The sequence below is a fragment of the Sorex fumeus genome, unplaced genomic scaffold, assembly GCF_029834395.1.
Source record: "Sorex fumeus unplaced genomic scaffold, SorFum_2.1 ptg000045l, whole genome shotgun sequence".
In the NCBI taxonomy this organism is placed as follows: Eukaryota; Metazoa; Chordata; class Mammalia; order Eulipotyphla; family Soricidae; genus Sorex; species Sorex fumeus.
Genome location: NW_026606102.1, coordinates 7,631,298 through 7,654,600, shown reverse-complemented (window position 1 = coordinate 7,654,600; position 23,303 = coordinate 7,631,298). Strand labels below are relative to the sequence as shown.

Below are 23,303 nucleotides of genomic sequence, written 5' to 3'. Positions count from 1 at the left end.
CCCTGTGCCTGGGATCAAACCTGGAAAGGCTACTTATAAGGCAAAAGCCTTCACATAGAACGCATTTTACATATGAAGTTTGAGGCATCTTGCTTTAGTTTTCTTTCTCAAGTCTTTTTAGCTATTTGTGACATTTTGTGGAACCATATGAATCTTGGTATAATATTTTATATTTCTGTAAAATAGATACCATTAGTATTTTGACAGTGATTGTACTAAAACATTTAAAATACAATGGGCATTTTAATAGTCTTCTAATACACAAATGAGCTATATCTTTCTATTTATTTGTTTCTTAGTAATTTTTTTAATGTAGGAGTATTTCTATTTATTCATCCATTGATTAGGCTGATTGAATTGGTCATGAACTCCACCTTACTTTTTTTTCTATTTTTTATAAATTTATTTATTTATTGAATCACCGTGGGAGCAGTTACAAAGCTTTCGGGTTCAAGTCTCAGCCATACAATGATGAAACACCCGTTCCTTCACTATTGCCCACTCTCCACCACCAAAAACCCCAGTATACCCCCCCACTCCACACCCTCCCCCACCTGTGGGGCAGATGATTTCCACATCACTCTCTCTCTACTTTGATTACATTCAGTATTTAGACACCAGACTTGCCATTATTTATTTGGGATTTTACCTCAACACTCAGATCTGCCGAAAAGGCAACCGTAGACAATTTATTTTCTATTGCTGCTTATGAATGACATGATGTCGCGCAGCTGCAGTAGTGGCTGTGTGATTTTGGAATTCTGAAATTTTAACAATTAAATTTGGGGGGATTTCTGCCAAAACCTGCTGGGTTCTGAGCTTTGTTTCTGAGTCTCTGGGATCATGGCCGTTAAGCAGCTTGATCAGGAACCAAAGAGGCCATTCGGGGGTGGCGACTCGTTGGGGCGGGGAGGAAAGGGGTAGCTCCATCCCCATCCTGTGAGGCCCCACTTGTCTCCATCTCCTCACTGCGGTCCCAACCCTGACTGTCCAATGGCCTCTGGAGGATGGCGGCCACTGAACCACCAGGGGAAACAGGCCAAGGCACGAAACCTATTCCCATCTGGGGTGACCCGGCACCTGTAACCTACTGCGGGGACCAGATGCATTTCTGCCAAAAGCTGCTGGGTTTCAAGATTTGTTTCTGAGTCTCTTGGATCATGGCCATTAAGCAGTTTGATCAGGAACCAGAGAGGCCTTGTCTCGAATTATATAGCTGAGCCGGAGGTGGTTTGTGGGTGTGTCTCCCAATAACTTAACTTTTGGCCATTTACTTTTTTGGTAAACTATTCCCCAAGTTGTTGGGGTCTGACCAAAGGCACAGCAACAATTTGGTGGTATATAGAAGTCTGAAGGAACCACCAGGCTACTGATGCACTCTCCTCACAGGTACAGATTGACCTGCTGGTGGCAGGTCTTTTAATTTTTTTTTTCAAAAATATTTAGCGGTTTTCAGGGCATATAAAGGTCTTCCTGTATAGTTGTTTCAATGCATGTTGTCTTTTGGTTGTGGAACTAAAATTACTTCTATTAGAAGGTGACATCTTTTATGAATATATCATAAAGGCTACACACACACACACACACACACACACACACACACACAAATACACACCACAAAAAATTTTATAACTAATGAGTTACTTCAGAAAATTTGCAGGACACAATCTCAATATTCAAAAATCAAGAGTAGCAAATAAAAGATAGCAATGAACATAGATTTTATTGAAATGTACCAATTGTCACCAAAATGTCAATGATTTAAATTCAGTAACTAAAAGAAGTTTCCAAAATGATAATACCCCGTTCAGATTAATGGATAGAAAAAGAGTTGAGATTTGAGAAAGATAAGAAAAGTCAGATGGCTCATACTTAATATTGTAAATACATTTTTTGTTTGTGGGACATACTTGGAAATGCTTGGGGTTTACTGCTGTGCTTGGTGACTGTTCCTGGCAGTACCTGGGAGACCACAGTGGTGCCAGGGATCAAACCTGGAAAGGCCAGTTGTAAGGCAAGAACCTTAATCCCAGACTCAAAAATGTATTTTAAAGTTCCAGTAATTAAAACAGGCATTGTTACAAACATAATCATACATACCATCAGAACAAAAGATAAGCTTATAAACAAATCCATAGCTATAATGTCAAATGATATCAACTAAAGGGTGAGTATTACACTTAATGAGAAGTGATAGTCTCTTCAACAAATGTTTCAGGAAAACTGAATATACACATGCAAAATACTGAAATTAGATCTTTTCTTACATAATATATAATCACCAACTCAAAATGGATTATGACAAACATTACACCTGAAACACAACACTCCTGGAAGGAAACAGAAGGGAAAAAAAACTGCATAGCATTGGTAATTTTTTCCTTCTTAGCATTACATTATTTTAAATTAAGGTAATTTTCATTTACAAATTGTATGTGTTTTAGGAGTATATTACACTTATTTAGGAGTATATTACACCTATTTGTATCTACCACATCGCTCTAATCTTCCCCTATAGTTTGGTTTCCCTTTCACAACTCTGGCAATCTCAGTTGAAATCCAAAGTCAGAATCCAAAGATTTATTTGAGTTTTAATGTGATACCTTTCTTCACATCAGGGGTCTTATATAATTATCATGTGGGTAGCTTCTATTAATTAGTGAATTTAGATCATTGACATTTAAGTGATTATTTGTACATTTTGATTATTTGTACATTTTGATTAATATCTATTCATTATTGTTTTCTATTTACTTCTCTTTTGCTTATTTTTGGTCCACTTCAACAGTTCGATTCCTCCGCCCCTCTCGGAGAGCCCAGCAAGCTACCGAGAGTATCTCGCCCACACGGCAGAGCCTGGCAAGCTCCCCATGACGTATTCGATATGCCAGACACAGTAACAACAAAGTCTCCAATGGAGACGTTACTGGACCCGCTCGAGCAAATCGACGAACAACAGGAGGGCCTATTTTTGCTGATATCCGTTAAGCCTCTTAAATCTGGGTACAAGCATTCCACAAGCTCATTAAACATCCTCATCATGGTATCTCTATAGTCATTATCTCAGAGATTATAGAGCTGGATGGTCACAGTAGAACTTTCCAGGCTATAATCTTCAATCATTCATTTTATAATCCTTAGTTTTATATCATTATCAATGATATCATTACATCATTACATCATTAGTTTTTATAATCATCAATTATTGGTAGTCTTGTTTGCTGTTCCCTATAGTATTTACTGTGCTTTGGGGAAATTTTATGTAATCCATTCCCCATGGTCACTCTCTAAGGAATTCACTCCCTAGGTATAAATGAGAAGTCCTCTTGGATTGTAGGCTTCTACTGGGAATATTAGTTTCTACAATACGAGATTGGAGAAATAGACGTCTCAGGCAGTCATAAAGTTCAGTATTTCAGAAATGAAGGGCAGAATTTTTTTTTTAAATTTTTTTTTATTTATTGAATCACCTTGGGAAAGGTTACAAAGCTTTCAGGTTTAGGTCTCAGTCATGCAAATATCAAACACATTTCCCTTTACCAATACTTTTTTTTTTACCATGAAGAACCCCAATAAAACCCCACCCCCCACCCCTCCCAGTCCCTGAGGGGCAGATGAATTCTAGTTAACACTCTATCTGCTTTGATTAGATTCATTGTTTCAATAAAAGATTCACCACTATAATTTAGAGTTTACCCCCCCCCCCCCCAAATCAGACATGCTGAAAAAGCATTGTGACGTGATTTGCTTTCTACAGCTGGGTTCAAGAATTAAATGTTGGTTTTGGATTTCTGCTATTTTACTTATTGACCCTGGAAGTATTTATACTGAAAGTCAGATAGTTAAGAAATTGGTTTCTGTGCTCTGGAGTCGTGGCCGTGCTGGAGAGCCGCTAGTGGGGGGCAACTGGTGGCCTCCGTAGGGCGTGAAGGGCGGACCGAAACGCCCCCTTCCCATGAGGTTTTAGTCGCCCCCCCCACTCCCCCGGCTCATACCTGCTGTCCACAAGGCTCCCATGCGGCTGCCATCTTTCTTTCCAGAGAGGAGAAGGTGACTGGGGCAACACCCTTTCCCCTCCGGACAGACATGATGGCCTGGATTAACGCATAGTCCTTTCACTTTTCTGCTCCAAGCTGCCGGGTTCTGCATTAAGTCCCTGTGCTTCTGGGACTGTGGCCGTGCTGGAGAGCCGCTCGCGGGGGGCAACTGGTGACCTCGGTAGGGCGTGAAGGACGGACCGGAACGCCCCCCTTCCCATGAGGTTTTAGTCGCCCCCACACCCCCGGCTCATACCTGCTGTCCACAAGGCTCCCATGTGGCAGCCACCTTTCTTTCCAGAGGGAGGAGGGCGGAAGGGACCAACACCCTTTCCCCTCCGGGCAGACATGATGGCCTGGATTAACGCATAGTCCTTTCACTTTTCTGCTCCAAGCTGCTGGGTTCTGCATTAAGTCCTTGTGCTTCTGGGGCTGTGGCCGTGCTGGAGAGCCGTTCATGGGGGGCAACTGGTGACTTCGGTAGGGCGTGAAGGACGGACCGGAACGCCCCCCTTCCCATGAGGTTTTAGTCGCCCCCACACCCCCGGCTCATACCTGCTGTCCACAAGGCTCCCATGCGGCCGCCATCCTTCTTTCCAGAGAAGAGAGGGCGAATGGGGCAACACCCTTTCCCCTCTGGCAGACTTGATGGCCTGGATTAACGCATAGTCCTTTCACTTTTCTGCTCCAAGCTGCTGGGTTCTGCATTAAGTCCTTGTGCTTCTGGGGCTGTGGCCGTGCTGGAGAGCCGCTCGTGGGGGGCAACTGGTGGCCTCGGTAGGGTGTGAAGAACGGACCGGAACGCCCCCCTTCCCATGAGGTTTTAGTCGCCCCCACTCCCCCGGCTCATGCCTGCTGTCCACAAGGCTCCCATGTGGCCGCCATCTTTCTTTCCAGAGAGGAGAGGGCGAATGGGGCAACACCCTTTCCCCTCCAGCAGATTTGATGGCCTGGATTAACGCATAGTCCGTTCACTTTTCTGCTCCAAGCTGTTGGGTTCTGCATTAAATCCTTGTGTTTCTGGGGCTGTGGCCGTGCTGGAGAGCCACTCGTGGGGGGCAACTGGTGGCCTCGGTAGGGCGTGAAGGACGGACCGGAACGCCCCCCTTCCCATGAGGTTTTAGTCGCCCCCACACCCCTGGCTCATACCTGCTGTCCACAAGGCTCCCATGTGGCCGCCACCTTTCTTTCCAGAGGGAGGAGGGCGGAAGGGACCAACACCCTTTCCCCTCCGGGCAGACATGATGGCCTGGATTAACGCATAGTCCTTTCACTTTTCTGCTCCAAGCTGCTGGGTTCTGCATTAAGTCCTTGTGCTTCTGGGGCTGTGGCCGTGCTGGAGAGCCGCTCGTGGGGGGCAACTGGTGGCCTCGGTAGGGCGTGAAGGACGGACCGGAACGCCCCCCTTCCCATGAGGTTTTAGTCGCCCCCGCTCCCCCGGCTCATGCCTGCTGTCCACAAGGCTCCCATGTGGCCGCCATCTTTCTTTCCAGAGAGGAGAGGGCGAATGGGGCAACACCCTTTCCCCTCCAGCAGATTTGATGGCCTGGATTAACGCATAGTCCGTTCACTTTTCTGCTCCAAGCTGTTGGGTTCTGCATTAAGTCCTTGTGCTTCTGGGGCTGTGGCCGTGCTGGAGAGCCGCTCGTGGGGGGCAACTGGTGGCCTCGGTAGGGCGTGAAGGACGGACCGGAACGCCCCCCTTCCCATGAGGTTTTAGTCGCCCCCACACCCCCGGCTCATACCTGCTGTCCATAAGGCTCCCATGTGGCCGCCACCTTTCTTTCCAGAGGGGGGAGGGCGGAAGGGACCAACACCCTTTCCCCTCTGGCAGACTTGATGGCCTGGGTTAACACATAATCCGTTCACTTTTCTGCTCCAAGCTGCTGGGTTATGCATTAAGTACTTGTGTTTCTGGGGCTGTGGCCGTGCTCAAAGCTTAACTATGATTTTCAGAGAGAAACGTTAGGTGGTTTACTTCCCATGGATCACTTTGTATATAGAGAGATGTCGCGCGGCCGCTTACGCGGCCGCGCGGTTTTGAGGAAAAGTCCTAGTTCCCGCATACTCGAGCTGTGCTTGTAGAGGTTTCTGGTCACCGGGGTTCCATCTGGGGGAGGCGGGATGCGGTACCTACCCCATCTGGGACTTCCCGATGATCTCGGCTCTTTTTGGAACCTGTTTTTTTTTTTTTCCTTCGGGATCTCTGGATCCCGCCCTCCATGTTGTCCTTCTCTTCGGCTAAATCAAGGGCAGAATTTTAGAGCACTGGAATGAGCCCAGTTGATGGAGAGGGAGCACTTGGCAGCAAAACTGTCTGAAAAAAAAATCTGAGGTCAGAATAGGTGGTGTTACAGTTACCTGCTGGTGCCCTGGGTGTCTCCAGAGACTTCCTGGGCCTCTGGAAGGATAGAACAGGAAAGCTTAGCTGGCCTTCAGGGCTGGAGTTTAGAGTTGTTAAGTTATTACTAGGAAACATTTCAAAATAATTCTCGGAAATTGAGAGAAAATTAGAAATTTTACCCAGTATCTTCTGCTCCCCTGAGCACCACTGAGAGTGACCTCAGGGTACAAAGCTAGGAGCAGTCCTTGAAAATAGCCAGATGAGACCTTACCCAAAATAAAGCAAAATAATGACTAAAGAACAATTTAACACCTCGGTAGGCAATTCACTCTGATGGATCCTACAATACTAAACAGTTAAATCTTTGCAAAGGGGGTAGATTTGTCTATTATTATTATTTGCTTACTACATACATTACCCCATACATAAGATCTGTGGTGCTGGAGAGATAATTGGAGTATTGGAGTATATGTTTGGTATACTGGAGTAATGGAGTATAACTGGATAACTGAGTATTGGAGTATATGTTTAACATACAGGGTGCTGAATTCGATCACCAGGACTCCATAGTCCCACCATGAGTACCATTAGTTAGACCTTCTGGTCCCTGGGCTCTGCCAGGCCTGAGCACCTTGTGTCATGGATCTAAGAACAGAACTGTCACACACATACAGCCAGACAAAGAATCACTGAGGGGCCGGAGCAATAACACAGTGGGTAGGGCATTTGCCTTGCATGCAGCCGGCCTGGGTTTGATCCCCGGCATCCCATATGGTCCCCCAAGCACCGCCAGGAGTAATTCCTGAGTGCAGAGCCAGGAATAACCCTTGAGCATAGCTTGGTGTGACCCAAAAAGCAAAAAAAAAAAAACCAAAACCAAAACAAAACAAAAGAAGAATCACTGAGAGTGACTCTTGAATCCACCTAGCCAACACTAACAACCCTTTATAAGGAGAGTGGTCCTATAAAAAAAAGAATAGATTCCCCTAGAAGACCCTGTATACTACCTCCAAGATAACCACTTTAAATATAGAAACAGTGTTACACTGACATAGTAGTAGAGAAAGATAGACAATAATAATGCAACCAAAGAAAAACTGTAATAACTCAGATAATTGCAGACAATGATGATATCAGAGCAAGGAAAAAAGGTCATGAATAAAAACAGGCATCATATAATGGTGAAGATAAATTGCCTAAGAAGATTTTCATTTTTTTTTCATCATCATCCTGTTATTCGTCGATTGCCTCGAGCAGGCCCCAGTAACGTCTCTTTCATCCTAGCCCTGAAATTATATTCAAGGCTCTTTAGGAGAATGAGACCCATCATTGTTACTGGTATTTGGCATATTTGGTACGCCACGGGGAGTTTGCCAGACTCTGCCCTGTGGGCAGGCTACATTCGATAGCCTGCAACTTTGTCCAAAGTAGGAATGAGACAATAAGATGTCATAAAAAAAAAAAGCTCTGATAAGATGTTGCGCGGCTGCAAATGTGGCCGCGCGGTTCCGGGATCTGGATTTTATAGTCTCTGAGTCTTGGCCGCTGATGGGATTACACAGCGCCAGGGGGCCAGGTGGTGGGTGTGACCCCCGCCTACTGGAATTTGGAGGATCTGGGTGGAAGATGCTCGACTCCAATCCGAGTAGGCTTGGAGGTCTCGGCCCCGGAACCCGCATGGCTTTGTGCCTCTGCCAGTACCTTCATGTGTGCGGAGAGTGGTCTCAGCATGGTGGTGGCTGGTCCTGGAGGTCTTCGGCTGCCGGAGCCCTGGTCAGGGCGGGGAGGAAAGCTCAACCCGCTCCCCTCCAAGGGGCCCCGGGAAGGAACGCCCAGGTGCGGGGGCAGAAGACTGCCTAAGAAGATATAACAATATATTGAAAGTGTGTATCTATTACAAGAATTCCAAAATATATGAGGCAAAATTAATGGAATTACAAGGAAGAATAAATGAATCTACTTTTATAGTTAGATATTTCAATACTCTTTGTCATCAATTCCCTGAACTTGTGCCAGAATATCAGTAAGAATCTAACTAAACAGAAGACAACATCAATTATATCTAATAGACATTTATACACATTCTTCTCAAAGTTTTCTTTGATGGAACATTAAACAAAACCATGTTTTGTGCTATAAAACAGACACTAATCATTATAAAGGTAGAAACCTGGGGTGCTTTTATAATGCAATTGAATTTATCTAGAAATAAATGTCAGGAAAATAAGTAGTAAACCTCAAATTATGTGGACATTAAAGATCTTACTTCCTAACTACATAGTGATAGTTAATGATACAACATGGTTTTGAGACAAAAGCAGCAGACAGGCATATAAAAGAAACATAATGAGAATCAAGAAATAAAACCACACACACACATATAAAACTTATGACTGAGAAGCCAAAACCTTACTATGTAATAAGGAAAGTCTCTTTAATAAAAGATGTAAAGGGCCAGAGATATGACTATTGGTTAGAAGACCTTTTTTTTCCCATGCAAAGAGTCTATCCCTGGTGCCACATGGCACATGGGCTACAGCACTAGGCAGGAGTATCTATGAGCATTTCTGGGTGAGAGTCACAAAGACGAATGCTGAGTAAAGTGTAGAGTCACAAGCAAAAGAATAAAATTAAACCTTAGTCTCTACAGGAAAATTACTTCAAAATGGACTAAACACCTGTTTTGAAGACCATGATGCCCAAATGGAAGAGAGAGAGAGAGAGAGAGAGAGAGAGAGAGAGAGAGAGAGAGAGAGAGAGAAGAGAGAAAGAGAGAAAGAGAGAGAGAAGAGAACATGAAAGAAGTAAAGTGTCTTCCATGGATGCAGGTATGGGGATTGTGGGTGGTAAGAGGGAAATTGGTGACATTGTTGATGGGAAATGTACACTGGTGAAGGGATGGGTGTGGAACACTGTATGACTGAAACCTAATCATGAACGTTGTTACTGTGCCACTAGCGGTGATTCAATAAAATTTTTAAAGAATTGACTAAAGATTTGAAGATAAGACCTGACATTAGGAAATACATAGAAGAAATTATAGGTCAAATATTTTTTAGCATCAGTTTTAGACATATGTTTGAGGAGCTGTCTCCAATCCAAGGGAAACCAGAGCAAAATAAAATAAAAAAACATGGGACTACATCAAGCTAAAAAACTAGTACTAAGCAAGAACTTATTAAGTTAAAAGACAACCTACTGAATGGGAGTAGATATTTGTACATCTTAAGTTAAAAAAGGGATTTCTATCCAAATTATGGAAGGAAATCAAGTTCAGCAAAAGGAAAAACCTAATACCAAACTGGGCTGAGGACTGAAATAAATATTTTTCTGAGAAGAAATACAAATGATTAATGGGTACATGAAAAGATGTTCATAAACTCATTACTAGAGAAACTTAATTCAACTAACTTTGAAGCTTTTCAACTAACTTTGAAGGGAGAGGGAAGTCTTTAAATTCTATTGGTGGAAATGCACCTGGTGCACCAATCATGGAAAAATAGTGTGACTATTTTTCAAGAAAAGTAAAATAGAAACTACACATAATTCTGTAAACAGATAATCCTATTCTGGGTATTTCCTCTAAAAATATCAAAACAAAATTCAAAGGCATATGAACATCTTTGTAATTTTGTATCTCATAGTCTGAGATGCAAAATTACAAAGCTGTTCAATAAATTAAAATAAAAATTATTCAATAAATCAAAATCAAAATAGTAAATATACATTATTATATTTCTTTATGCACACAGAAAACTCATGTAAAGCTTTAATGCAATGTTATTTTAGTTTTAGAACACTTCCAAATAAACATGAACCCTAACACTGCCAAAGGGAGAGAGAGAGAGAAAGAGAGGAAGAGAGAGAGAGATTAATTCTAACTTTTGCAGAGAAAGACCAGTAGATAGAAGCACTTATGTCCAGAAATAGGAAAAGAACAGTGTTGGGGGATGAAACTGTTACTTTGAAGTCACATTATAATGAAAGAACTAGACAAGGATATAATAATGATACATAGAAATACAGTAACTCATCTTGCGTGAAGAAATAAATACAATTCAATAAGAAAGATGAGCTTTTACTTTATGCCACGGAACATCAAAACCTCGAGGAAATGGATAAATTCCTAGACTCCTACAGACTCCCAAGGCTGAACCAAGAAGACCTGGAATACCTGAACAGACCTATCACCATCAAGGAAATTGAAATGGTAATAAAAAGTCTCCCCAAGCACAAAAGTCCTGGCCCGGATGGATTCACTAGTGAATTCTTCCAAATCTTTAAAGAGGACTTACTCCCAATGCTCTTTAAGCTTTTCCACGAAATTGAAATATCAAAAACACTTCCAAACAGTTTCTACGAAGCAAATATCACACTGATACCAAAAGCAGACAGAGATACCACAAAGAAAGAGAATTACAGGCCGATATCCCTGATGAACACAGATGCAAAGATCCTCAACAAACTACTAGCAAATAGAATCCAACTACTCATTAAAAAGATCATACACCATGACCAAGTAGGATTCATCCCAGGGATGCAAGGATGGTTTAACATTCGGAAATCAATCAACGTAATCCACCATATCAACAAAAGAAAAGATAAAAAGCATATGATCATATCAATAGATGCAGAGAAAGCATTTGATAAGATCCAGCACCCCTTTATGATGAAAACCCTAGCCAAAATGGGTATAGAGGGGACCTTCCTCAACATAATTAAAGCCATCTACCACAAGCCTACAGCAAGCATCATCCTCAATGGGGAAAAACTGAGAGCCTTCCCTCTAAGATCAGGGACGAGACAGGGATGCCCACTCTCTCCACTGCTGTTCAACATAGTACTGGAAGTACTTGCAATAGCGATTAGGCAGGAAAAAGATATTAAGGGCATTCAGGTAGGAAAGGAAGAAATCAAGCTCTCACTATTCGCAGATGATATGATACTCTACTTAGAGAACCCAATAACTTCCACCAAAAAACTCCTAGAAACAATAGACTCGTATAGTAAAGTTGCAGGTTATAAAATCAATACCCAAAAGTCCATGGCTTTCCTATACGCAAACAGTGAGAGAGAAGAAAGCAACATGAAAAAAACAATCCCATTCACAATTGTGCCCCAGAAAATCAAGTACCTAGGAATCAGCTTAACTAAGGAAGTAAAGGACCTGTACAAAGAAAACTACAAAACGCTACTTCAGGAAATAAAAGAGGACATGAGGAAATGGAAAGATATCCCCTGCTCATGGGTCGGGAGACTTAACATTGTCAAAATGGCAATACTACCGAAAGCATTGTATAAATTCAATGCAATCCCTATAAGGATACCCATGACATTCTTCAAAGAAATGGAGCAAACACTCTTGAAATTTATATGGAACAATAAGCCCCCACGAATAGCTAAAGCAATTCTTGGGAAAAAGAAAATGGGAGGAATCAACCTCCCGAACTTCAAACTGTACTACAAAGCAGTAATAATTAAAACAGCATGGTACTGGAACAAAGGCAGAACTGCAGACCAATGGAACAGGGTTGAATACACTGACATCTCTCCTCAATCATATGCTCATCTAATCTTTGATAAAGGTGCAAGTAATGTGAAGTGGAGTAAGGAAAGCCTCTTTAATAAATTGTGTTGGCATCACTGGACGGCTACATGCAAAAAAATAGGCTCAGAACTCTGCCTAACACCATGTACAAAAGTAAGATCAAAATGGATTAAAGACCTCAACATCAGACCAGAAACCATAAGGTACATTGAAGATAAAGTTGGCAAAACCCTCCATGACATTGAAGCTAATGGTATCTTCAAAGATGCCACGCCACTGGCCGAGCAAGTGAAAACAGAGATAGATAAATGGGACTATCTTAAACTAAGAAGCTTCTGCACCTCCAAAGAAACAGTGACCAAAATACAAAGACAGTCTACAGAATGGGAAAGGATATTCACTGAATACACATCTGACAAGGGGTTGATATCCAGGATATACAAAATACTGGTTAAACTCCACAAGAAGAAAACATCCAACCCCATCCAAAAATGGGGCAATGAAATGAACAGAAACTTTCTCAAAGAAGAAATCCGAATGGCAAAAAAGCACATGAGAAAATGCTCTACATCATTAATCATCAGGGAGATGCAGATCAAAACCACAATGAGATACCATCTCACACCTCAGAGACTGGCCCACATTCAAAAGAACAAAAGCAACCGATGCTGGCGTGGATGTGGCGAGAAAGGGACACTCCTTCACTGTTGGTGGGAATGTCCACTGGTTCAGCCCTTCTGGAAAACAGTATGGACGATTCTCAAAAAATTAGAAATTGAGCTCCCATTTGACCCAGCAATACCACTCCTGGGAATATATCCCAGAGAGGCAAAAATGTATAGTCGAAGTGACATCTGCACTTGTTTGTTCATTGCAGCACTCTTTACAATAGCCAGAAACTGGAAGAAACCTGAATGCCCAAGAACAGATGACTGGTTAAAGAAACTTTGGTACATCTACACAATGGAGTACTATGTAGCTCTTAGAAAAGATGAAGTCATGAAATTTACATACAAGTGGTACAATATGGAAAGTATCATGCTAAGCGAAATGAGTCAGAAAGAGAGGGATAGACATAGAAAAATTGCATTCATCTGGGGGATATAAAGTAACAAAGTATGAGATTAATACCCAAGAATAGCTGAGATCAGCACCAGGAGGATTACTCCATAACTTAGAGGCCAGCGGGTATCCTAGAGGAAAGGGCTGTCCAGATAGAGAAGGGAGCACCAAATAAACGATGTTTGGAGGATCCTCCCAGGAGGGGAGATGCATGTCGAAAGTAGACTATGGACTGAACATGTTTGCCACTCAATGCCTCTTTTGCAGACCACAACACCCAAAAGGAGAGAGAGAACACAGGGGATTGCCCTGCCACAGAGACAGGGGGGATGGGGGGATGGGGGTGGGAGGGATATTATCCATGGTGGTGGAAAATGGGCACTGGTGGAGGGATGGGTATCTGATCATTGTATAATTGAAACCAAAGCACAAAAAATTGTAAATCTACAACTTTAAAAAAAATAAAATAAAATAAAGGGGAAAAAAAATAAAGCACAATGCTGTGATAAAAAGAAAAAAAAAAAAAGAAAGATGAGCTTTTACAACAAGGTAAAGGTAAAGGCCCTCCCGTTGATCGTCGATTTGCTCGAGCGGGCCCAGTAACGTCTCCATTGGAGACTTTGTTGTTACTGTGTCTGGCATATCGAATACTCTCGGTAGCTTGCCGGGCTCTCCGAATGATGTTGAAATAACGGGACACACATATGCAAAAAGATATGAATCCAGACAGATCTTAAACCTTTTAGGTAAGTTAATTAAAATGAAATACAGATAACTAGAATATTCAAAACCTAGTTTTATAATTTCTAGAATATAACATAAAAAATCTGCATGTCTGGACAGGAACTCAACTGTGTAAATCCAGATTTAAATCTGGTACCCTCACCTCTTGCGACAAAGGAAGAGTTAAAAACCCACTGCTCTCTGTGCAAATCTATGATGGATAGACCCCTCCTTTGTCCTAGAGTTATGGTGTAGAGATTTAATATAGAGTATTAAATAAAGCAAATCACTCATACATAAATTGTATGTATACCATCAATGCAGAAAAGTGCACACATAGTAAGTGCAATGAATTTGATTGAAGTTGATATATGCATTTAACAAGCAGATGGAATAGAAAATTAGTACATAACAACAATCTGATCACCCAAAGAGCAATTAAAGGAGCTATGCTTGGAGTATCACACTTCACTCAAGTGAGAGAAGGAATCCAGAGTTCCAACCTCCATTGCCGATGGAAGATCAGGGACACCGCCTCATTTGCCAAGGTGTCGAAAATCAGAAGGGTCGGACATGTAATGCGATTTGGAGACGACTGCTGGACTAGAGCCATTACCGACTGGATTCCACGGGATGTCAAAAGAACACCTGGTGATTGCACTACACTGAGCTCCATAGAGACAGCGCCGGGGCAAGTGAGAGCCCGACGGGCACTGGGCGACTTTGTGCTTTGCTGAGGAAAATAATTAAACACGGGCAAAGGAGATCCTATAAAGCTGAGAGGCAAAATGTCATCATATGCATTCTTTGTGCAAACTTGCCAGGAGGAGCACAAGAAGAAGCACCCAGATATTTCCGTCAACTTTTCAGAGTTTTCTTAGAAGTGTTCAGAGAGGTGGAAGACTATGTCTGCTAAAGAGAAAGGAAAATTTGAAGACATGGCAAAAGCTGACAAGGCCCGTTATGAAAGAGAAATGAAAACTTATATCCCTCCTAAAGGGGAAACAAAAAAATTCAAGGATCTCAATGCACCCAAGAGGCTTCCTTTGGCCGTTTTCTTGTTTTGTTCTGAGTATCGCCCAAAAATCAAAGGAGAGCATCCTGACGGGTCTATTGGTGATGTTGCAAAGAAACTGGGAGAAATGTGGAACAACACTGCTGCAGATGATAAGCAGCCTTACGAAAAGAAGGCTGTCAAGCTGAAGGAGAAATACAAAAAAGATATTGCTGCATACCGAGCTAAAGGAAAGCCTGATGTGGCCAAGAAGGGAGGTTTTTTTTTTTTAATTTTTATTAGTGAGACACCATGAGGTACAGTTGTAGTCTTACAAATTTTGTGCTTGGGTTTCAATTATACAATGATCAAATACCCATCCCTCCACCAGTGCCCATTTCCCACCACCACGGATCCCAGTATCCCTCCCACCCCCTATACCCCCCATGTCTCTGTGGTAGGGCATTTCCCTCTGTTTTCTCTCTCCTTTTGGGTGTTGTGGTTTGCAAAAGAGGCATTGAGTGGCAATCATATTTGGTCTATAGTCTACTTTCAGCATTCTTCTCCCATCCTGGGAGAATCCTCCCAACACAAGGGAGTTGTTAAAGCTGAAAAGAGCAATGAAAAGCAGGAAGAGGAGGAAGATGAAGAAGATGAAGAGGACGAGGAAGAAGAGGAAGATGAAGAAGATGAAGATGAAGAAGAAGACGACGATGATGAATAAGTCAGTTCTAGAACAGTTTTTTTCCTTGTCTATAAAGCATTTAACCCCCCCTGTACACAACTCACTCCTTTTAAAAAAAATTGAAATGTAAGACTGTGTAATATTTGTTTTTAAACTGTATAGTGTCTTTTTTTGTATAGTTAACACACTACTGAATGTGTCTTTGGATAGCCCTGTCCCGGTGATATTTTCAATAGCCACTAACCTTGCTTGTTACAATATGGGGTTGTAATTTGGTGTGGAAATTTAAATCAGGTTCTTGTTGGTGCACAGCACAAATTAGTTATATATGGGGATGGTAATTTTTTTTCATCTTCAGTTGTCTCTGATGCAGCTTATACGAAATAATTGTTGTTCTGTTCACTGAATACCACTCTGTAATTTCAAAAGAAAAAGAAAGAAGTTGCAGCTGTTTTGTTGACATTCTGAATGCTTCTAAGTAAATACAATTTCTTTATTAGAAAAAAAAGAAAAAGAACACCGGGCTGCCCACCTACGAGATGGTCGGACTTCTTCATCAAGACCCTGAACAAACGGTTTAATGTTCTTTGTGTTCCTGGAGTGAGCAGACGCCATTGGGCTACATTAGCATGAGACAGGGTCAAATGGAGACGTTACTGGAGCCTGTCTGAGCAAATCGATGAACAAGGAGATGACAAGTGATTACAAGTGATTACAACGACAATCTGCCTAGAGCCTCATTCCTGTCCTGCATCCCTTGGGGGTACATTCTACCCAGTGGCATTAAGTAATACTTACTTTGTGAGTCAGGCTGTTCTCTTAGTCTTACTCAGGAACCTGAATTCCAGGGTAGATTAAGTTGGTCGTAGATTGAGTTTTGTTCATACTTTGGATCATTTTACTGAACCTACTTCTCCAGTGTCTTCCCTCCTATCCGCTTTCCCATACACCTCCAGAGGCCAGCTGTTGATCTTGGCTGCCTCCTGGGAGGGTGTGAGCTCAAGTCTGAGAATATTGAATGCCTTCGTTGAGGAAACATGGGGATGCCAATCTGGACTACAGGTGCACGCTGTCCCCAGCATCCAGCTCTCCCTGTGGGAGAGACTAATTCTGAGCTGAATTAACTCTCTCACATCCAAGACCTCTAGTTTCAAACCTCTCACATTCAAAACCTCTAGTTTCTTATGTGCCAGACTCTTCATTAGAATATTTTTGCATTTATAGTTTTATTCAACTTTTTCTAATGGGCTTGAGCTAGAGTCGCTATTTTCCTAAGTTTACAAGTCAGAGGCTGACATTTCTGAACATGAGGGGGTTTGTTCAAATTTTAAAAGAAATCAAAATCAGTGTTGCTTTGTAACAGTTGAGGACCACTTTGCTGAAACATATAGTGAATTACTTTCCACAACATTCCTACCAACTACTTTCCCCTCCAGCCTAAACCATGTGATTGAATCACTCACTATTTTCACAGATGTCCTTTGCGTTCAAGCCTGTTCTGCATTTTCCTAAGCATAAGCCTTGTCTGTTTTTGACATGCTTAGCCTGTGTCTCCTGCCTGGACAGCTCTGTCTTGCATATATAAATATTTTATTTACCTTTGAAGGCCCAATTTAAATCTTACCTCCCTTGTGACATTTTGTGCTTTTGTACCAAGCTAATCCTAAATATTATCTTTTTTCTTAATCTCTGTACCTGTAATCTCCTATCTATAAGAATATTGAAATTCTGCCCAATGGCCAGGTCAAAGGTTTATGGTCCCTAGAAATGGAAACAAATCTTCTTGGGTAGAATAACCTTTGGAACCAGTTCTTAAAGGAACCGAGTGTTTGGTTATCAAGTTTATGATAATGTAAGAAATTAATCACACATCAATATTTACTGAGTAAGCACTTACTGAGTAGAATTCACTTACTGATTTTATTTTTAAAATTTTAAATAATTCTGGGGAAGGAAGGCCTATGAAGGACTTCTGAGGAACCCCTGGGATTACTTCTGGTGATACTAGGGCAATTGGAACTGATGGTTCTATGCTTGGGCCAACAATATGGTGGTGGTCAGGCTCATGATGTTGTTCAAGCCACTGGTGCTCGGGGACCACCAGGGTTACATCTACAGTGCTAAAGTTCAAATTCTGACTTCTCTTCCTAATCCCTCACTTACTCATTTTAAACAGTAATAAGAACCACCAATTTATTGGTTACAGCATGGAATAATTTATTCTAGAAGGATTTAAAATATGTAAGATTAAAATGAGATTGAAATATTTTTTTCTCAAAGAATTTTCCAGAGATATGTTGCTAGTTCAGAATTGATAGGTGTCTCTGTTTCTAATAACAATAGCAATGAAGATTTCCAGTCTCTCATATCATTTTCTTTACCATCACCTATGGATATAGCAATTACCATGGCCACATTTTAATCTAAAATTATGCTATAAAACCTTTAAAACTATCTATTAAAATATATTTATGTATAAAACATAGGGTTATTGGATGGAGGTTAAGATGGTTAGTAATTATTTTTGATTTTGGGTTTGGGGCCACACACACCTGGTGTTGCTTGGGGTTTTCTCATGGCTATGCACTCAGGGATTTCTCCTGGTGGGGCTTGGGAGGCCATGTGGGGTACCGTTGGAGATAAAATCAGGCTCAACTATGTACAAGGCTAGCATCCTACCCACTGTACTATTGCTTTATTTTCCAGTAATGATTTTTGAAGATTGAGCTGATTCTTCCACTCATGCCATTGGTAGACATGTAGTAATATGAGCACAATTAATTTAGGAGAGATGTAGTAAATGAAGCATTTTTCTGGCAGCCATCTGTCTGTCTAAAGCTAGTGTCACTCTTACCATAAAGAAAAGGGGGAAACAATTACAGGGATTTAGTTAGTACTAGTGAAAAGTTGGGCACCAAATTTATTGGGAACAAACCGTAGAGTATGTTTACGGAGTCAATTCAAGTAGGATTGCTGGGGTCAGAGTAATAAGTCTATCTGTACTACAGGTTACTAAGTCCCCAGAATTGGTGAAAACAGTCAATTCTTGTCTTGCTGTCTCCCCCACCTGGTTCACTTGTCTGTGGTTGCCCCTTCCTGACACTTAACTGTTTATTCCCACAGCACTTCCGTCTCTGCCAGTCTGCAGCAACTTTGATATGTTCCTGGTGTTCTTTTACCTAACAGGATATCCCTCTTGTTTTATTTAACCATTACCTTCATTCAACCTTTTGAGATTATAAACCACATTGCCTTTAATTTCTGAATCGGACACATTCAGATTCAATAAACTTAATGAGTATCAGTATGGGGATAGAATAAGCGTATTGTAAGGAAGAAAAATAGCGGGAGGATTAGTTAACAGTAACAATTCTTTGCCCGACATGCTGATTTAGTCTACTCCTTCTCTGCATTTTTAATCTTGTAGACAAAAGATTGCAAATGCATACAATAGGTTTTGAATATCACTCAATGGCTGTTTCTTACATGGTAATTAAAAAAATTTTACACAAGGAGGACTTATCTATCTCATGTAAACTCTAAAATGTTAAGTTTTAGAACATTTTTAAAAACTGTTTTATTGGTGAATCAACGTGGGGTACAGTTACAGACTTACAAATTTCATGCTTGTGTTTCAGTCATACAATGCTCGTGCATGCATTCCTCCACCAGTGCCCATTCTCCACCACCGATGATGACAGTATCCCTCCTACCCTCCCACCCCATCCCCTTCCACCCCATCCCACCTCTGTGGATGGGCATTCCCTTTTGTTCTCTGTCTGCTTTTGGGTGTTGTGGTTTGCAATAGAGGTATTAAGTGGCTATAGTGTTCAATTTACAGTATACTTTTAGCACACATCTCCCATCCCGACCAGGTCCTCCAACCACACTTTACTTGGTGTTCCCTTCTCTAACTAAGCTGCCTTTTCCCCCAGCATGTGAGGCCGGCTTCCAAGCCGTGGAGCAACTCTCCTGGTACTTATCTCTACCATTCTTGGGTGTTAGTCTCCTATTCTGTTACTTTATATTCCACAGATGAGTGCAATCTTTCTATGTCTGTCTCTCTCTTTCTGGCTCATTTCACTTAGCATGATACTTTCCATGTTGAATCACTTATTTGCAAAGTTCATGACTTCATCTTTTCTAACAGCGTCCATAGTATTCCATTGTGTACATATACCAAAGTTTCTTTAACCAGTCATCTGTTCTCGGGCACTCGGAATTTTTCCAGATTCTGGAATTGTATAGGATAGAAATTTTATAAAAGTTTATTAATGACATGTAAGACTGATGTTAGTGAGAATAGGCATTTTATTATATCATATTAAATGGATTTAATTTCCTTATTTACAACAATCACAAACTGGCTTTCATTGATTTATTTTCTGAGCATTCTATTTACTACTCCTTTAAGTTTGTTGAAGCAAGCGACATAAAGTAAATTTGTTATATGACTAAGGAGGCTGGTTGGAGGGAAACTGTGGACATTGGTGGAGGGAAGTTCACTCTTATAGTGATGTAACACTAAATGCCTGAAACAACTGTATTATGAAAAACTTTGTAAATCATGGTACTTAAATAAAAATAAAAATTCTAATGCTAAAGATTCTATACTTTCATTATTTAAAAGCCAGTGAATATTGGATCTAGCTGAACCTATTTTGGAGGTCACGAAGGAAAAAGTTTTGTTGCTTTCTTACCATTAGGTGCATGAGTGATGTAGCCAGGAATTGAATGTGATTAGTTAGTTAGCTGTCTCCTATAATGAAGGTTTATTCCATAGATATGTTTCATTTCTGTGTGACCACAAAGAAGATATAACAGTGAGCAAAAGTAGTTACTATTCTTACTATTTTCATGGGTTTTCAGTCTAGATGCTGTAAGAATGAGTTTCTTCATCTATGATTAATTGTTTTGTACTTCAGATGGTTTTTCCTACTGGTGACTGCAGTTTATAGACTCTAACTAATGCCCTCAAACAACTCTTGCTCCCTCTCTACTTTTCAGAGCTGGATGCCTTTATAGGTTGACCATTTTGTTTACTAGTCATATTATGTTAAATGATGCTCATTATATTGTTGTTTTCTGAAGAATATTGCATTTTCTTGAGGAGACAGAAATGTTATTAAAATACCTTACTCTATTTTAATGTTAGTTAAATTCAGATGGTGACCATGAACTGAATAGGAGGCACTTTAAGTTCTCTTTCCATTTATTTATAGCATATTAGTCTGAAAATAAGTTTATTGAAGTGTAGCTACTAGTAGTAAGCTCACATATTTGTAGTGTATACTTGGACACTCAAGAAAAATTCTCAAGAAAAATTAAAATGCTTTGAAATAAAAATAAGTGAAAATGTCCTTAAAAATGTATAGGGTGTAGGAAAGTAGTCCTTAGTGGGAAATCTATATCATTGAACATACATTTGAAAGAAGAAATGCAAAAATAATTATTGAGTTTCCCTTGGAATAAACTAGAGAAATATCACTATCACCCCGTTGTTCATCTATTTGCTCAAGTGGGTGCCAGTAATGTCTCCACTCATTCCTGTCATGTAGCCCAATGGCATATTGGGGACTCTTTCAGGGTCAGGGAAATGAGGACCATCATTGTTGCTGTTTTTGGCATATGGAGTATGGTACGGGTAGCTTGCCAGTCTCTGCCGTGTGGGCGGGATACTCTCGGTAGTTTGTCAGGCTCTCTGAGAGGGATGGAGGCTTTGGGGGCAGCCTCTAATCATCTTTACAGGAGTTCCCAGTCAGGCATATATGCGGGCAAGATATTCTCCGTAGCCTGCTGGGTTCTCTGAGAGCGAGAACTAGACAATAAGAGGTCGAGAGAAAAGTAAAAAGAAAGAAATTTGTTATATGTCTGCCAAATGGGCAGGCTAGTGGGTGGGAGGGAACCTAGAGAGGTTGGTGGAGGGAAGGGACCCTTGATGGTGAGATTAGTGTGGGAAAGGGTAAGCCTGAAACAACTCTATATGAAAAACTTTGTAAACCATAATGTCTTAATAAAATTTAAAAAGGAATGAATGAAAGAAAAAGCCTGAAAATAGAAGAGATATTTTTTGGTGGTATGGAGAAAACGTTCTAATATAAAATATACACGTATGCATTCCCTACTAAAATTTCATGTAGTTTTTTTGTGTATATTAATAAGCTAATTCCACAGTTAATATAGAAAGACAAGTAACCTGGAATAGTAAACAGAAAATTGAATAATAATAAAGACAGAAGACTAATATTTTATTACTGGATTACTTTATTGCTATATTATTTTATTGCTGGATTTCTATACTATTTTATTACTATATTACTGCATAATGATAAAACGTGTTTACTCAAAAGCTTTATTATTTACTCTTAAGCAACATTTATCAAGACAGTGTTGTGTTGGCAAAATAAAGATAAGTAGATCAGTGAGGTCATAGAAAGGTCTCAGAGATAGTCTCACACTGGAGAGACAGTCAACTGGTCTTTGATAAACAAGCAACATCAGCTGAATAAAGAATGGGTAACTTTTATACAAATAATGCTGGAATAATTTGACATTCACTTGCAAAATCATTTAAAACAACAACAAAAAAACTTTTAGGACCTAACTTTACACAATTCATAAAAAATAACTGAAAATGGGTCCTGGACATAGTACAGTGATTAAAGCACATACCTAGCAAGCATTCAACTAAATTCAATCCTTGGAAATATACAGTCAGTCTCTTGAATGCCACCAAGCACTGTTGGGTGACCCAGGACCCTAGCAGTGTGGTATCTTTGGGTCCTTGCATTGAACTCAAGCATAGTTGGACAGAATCACTGCATAGTCCTTGACCTTCTAAACATTGATTGGGAGGACATGTATCTGGAAGTAACACTCAAAGCTATAAAACATCTAGAGGCCAGAGAGGTAGTACAGAGGATAAGGCACTTTCCTGCATGCAGTTGACTGGTGTTTAATCCCTGACACTGCATATGGATCCCCAAACCCCTCCAGGAGTGATTATCCTTGAACAGAGCCAGGAATAAGCACTGCTGGGTATAGCCCAAGAACTAACTAAAACATCTAGGAGATAGAATTATAGAAATTCTATGGTTTTTATATAGTATAGCAAAAGCACAGTTGCTGAAAAACAAATTTAAGTTGCACTTGATTAAAATTTGAAAGATGTTCTGTGAAGATGACTTCTGTTTGGTTGGTTTTTGGTATTTGGACCATACCTGGTAGTCCTCAATGCATACTCTGTCTCTATGCTCAGGAGTTACTCCTAGCAGTGTTTAGGATAATATGTGTTTTGGGGGATCAAATTGGTGTCTGCTGTGTGCAAGGTTAATGCCTTACCTGCTGTACTATCTCTCTAGCCTGCTCAGGGCATAAAAAAATCAAGCCATGATTTTGAAAATATATGCAAAAGTATACACAATAAAAATCTTAGATATGGGGGCTGGAGCCATAGTACAGTGGGTAGGGCAGTGAGTAACCCCTGAGCATTGCTGGGAGTGACCCAAAAGGCAAAAAAAAAGCAAATAAATAATAAAAATTAAAACCAGAAAAAATGGGTTTTTTTTGAAAAAAGAAACTTAACTAAATATGACATCACTTAATCACTTAATCACTTAATCCCCGTTATTCATCGATTTATTCGAGCGGGTGCCAGTAACGTCTCCATTCATCCCGGTTGCGTGCTAGCGTAGCCCAATGGTATCTGTTTGTTTTAGGAACATGTAGAGCCTCAAACTGATCATTTAGGGTCTTGACGAAGAAGTCTGACCATCTTATAGGTGGGAGTCCACGTGATCTTTTGATGTCTCGTGGAATCCAATCAGTAATGGCTCTAGTCCAGCAGTTGTCTGTAAACCTCATTACATGTCCAGCCCATCTGATTTTTGATGTCTTGGCAAATGAGACAG

At 40.8% G+C, this 23,303-nt stretch overlaps 1 protein-coding gene across 1 annotated transcript; it reads left to right on the top strand.

Moving 5' to 3' along the window:
- The first annotated feature begins 14,386 nt into the window (after positions 1–14,386).
- Positions 14,387–15,471, top strand: LOC130031065 (high mobility group protein B1-like). The gene is made up of 2 exons (XM_056122305.1): positions 14,387–14,986; positions 15,308–15,471. Exons 1-2 carry the CDS (start codon positions 14,620–14,622, stop codon positions 15,430–15,432), a joined length of 492 nt encoding a protein of 163 aa, XP_055978280.1. The 5' UTR covers positions 14,387–14,619; the 3' UTR covers positions 15,433–15,471.
- Positions 15,472–23,303: the final 7,832 nt, after the last annotated feature.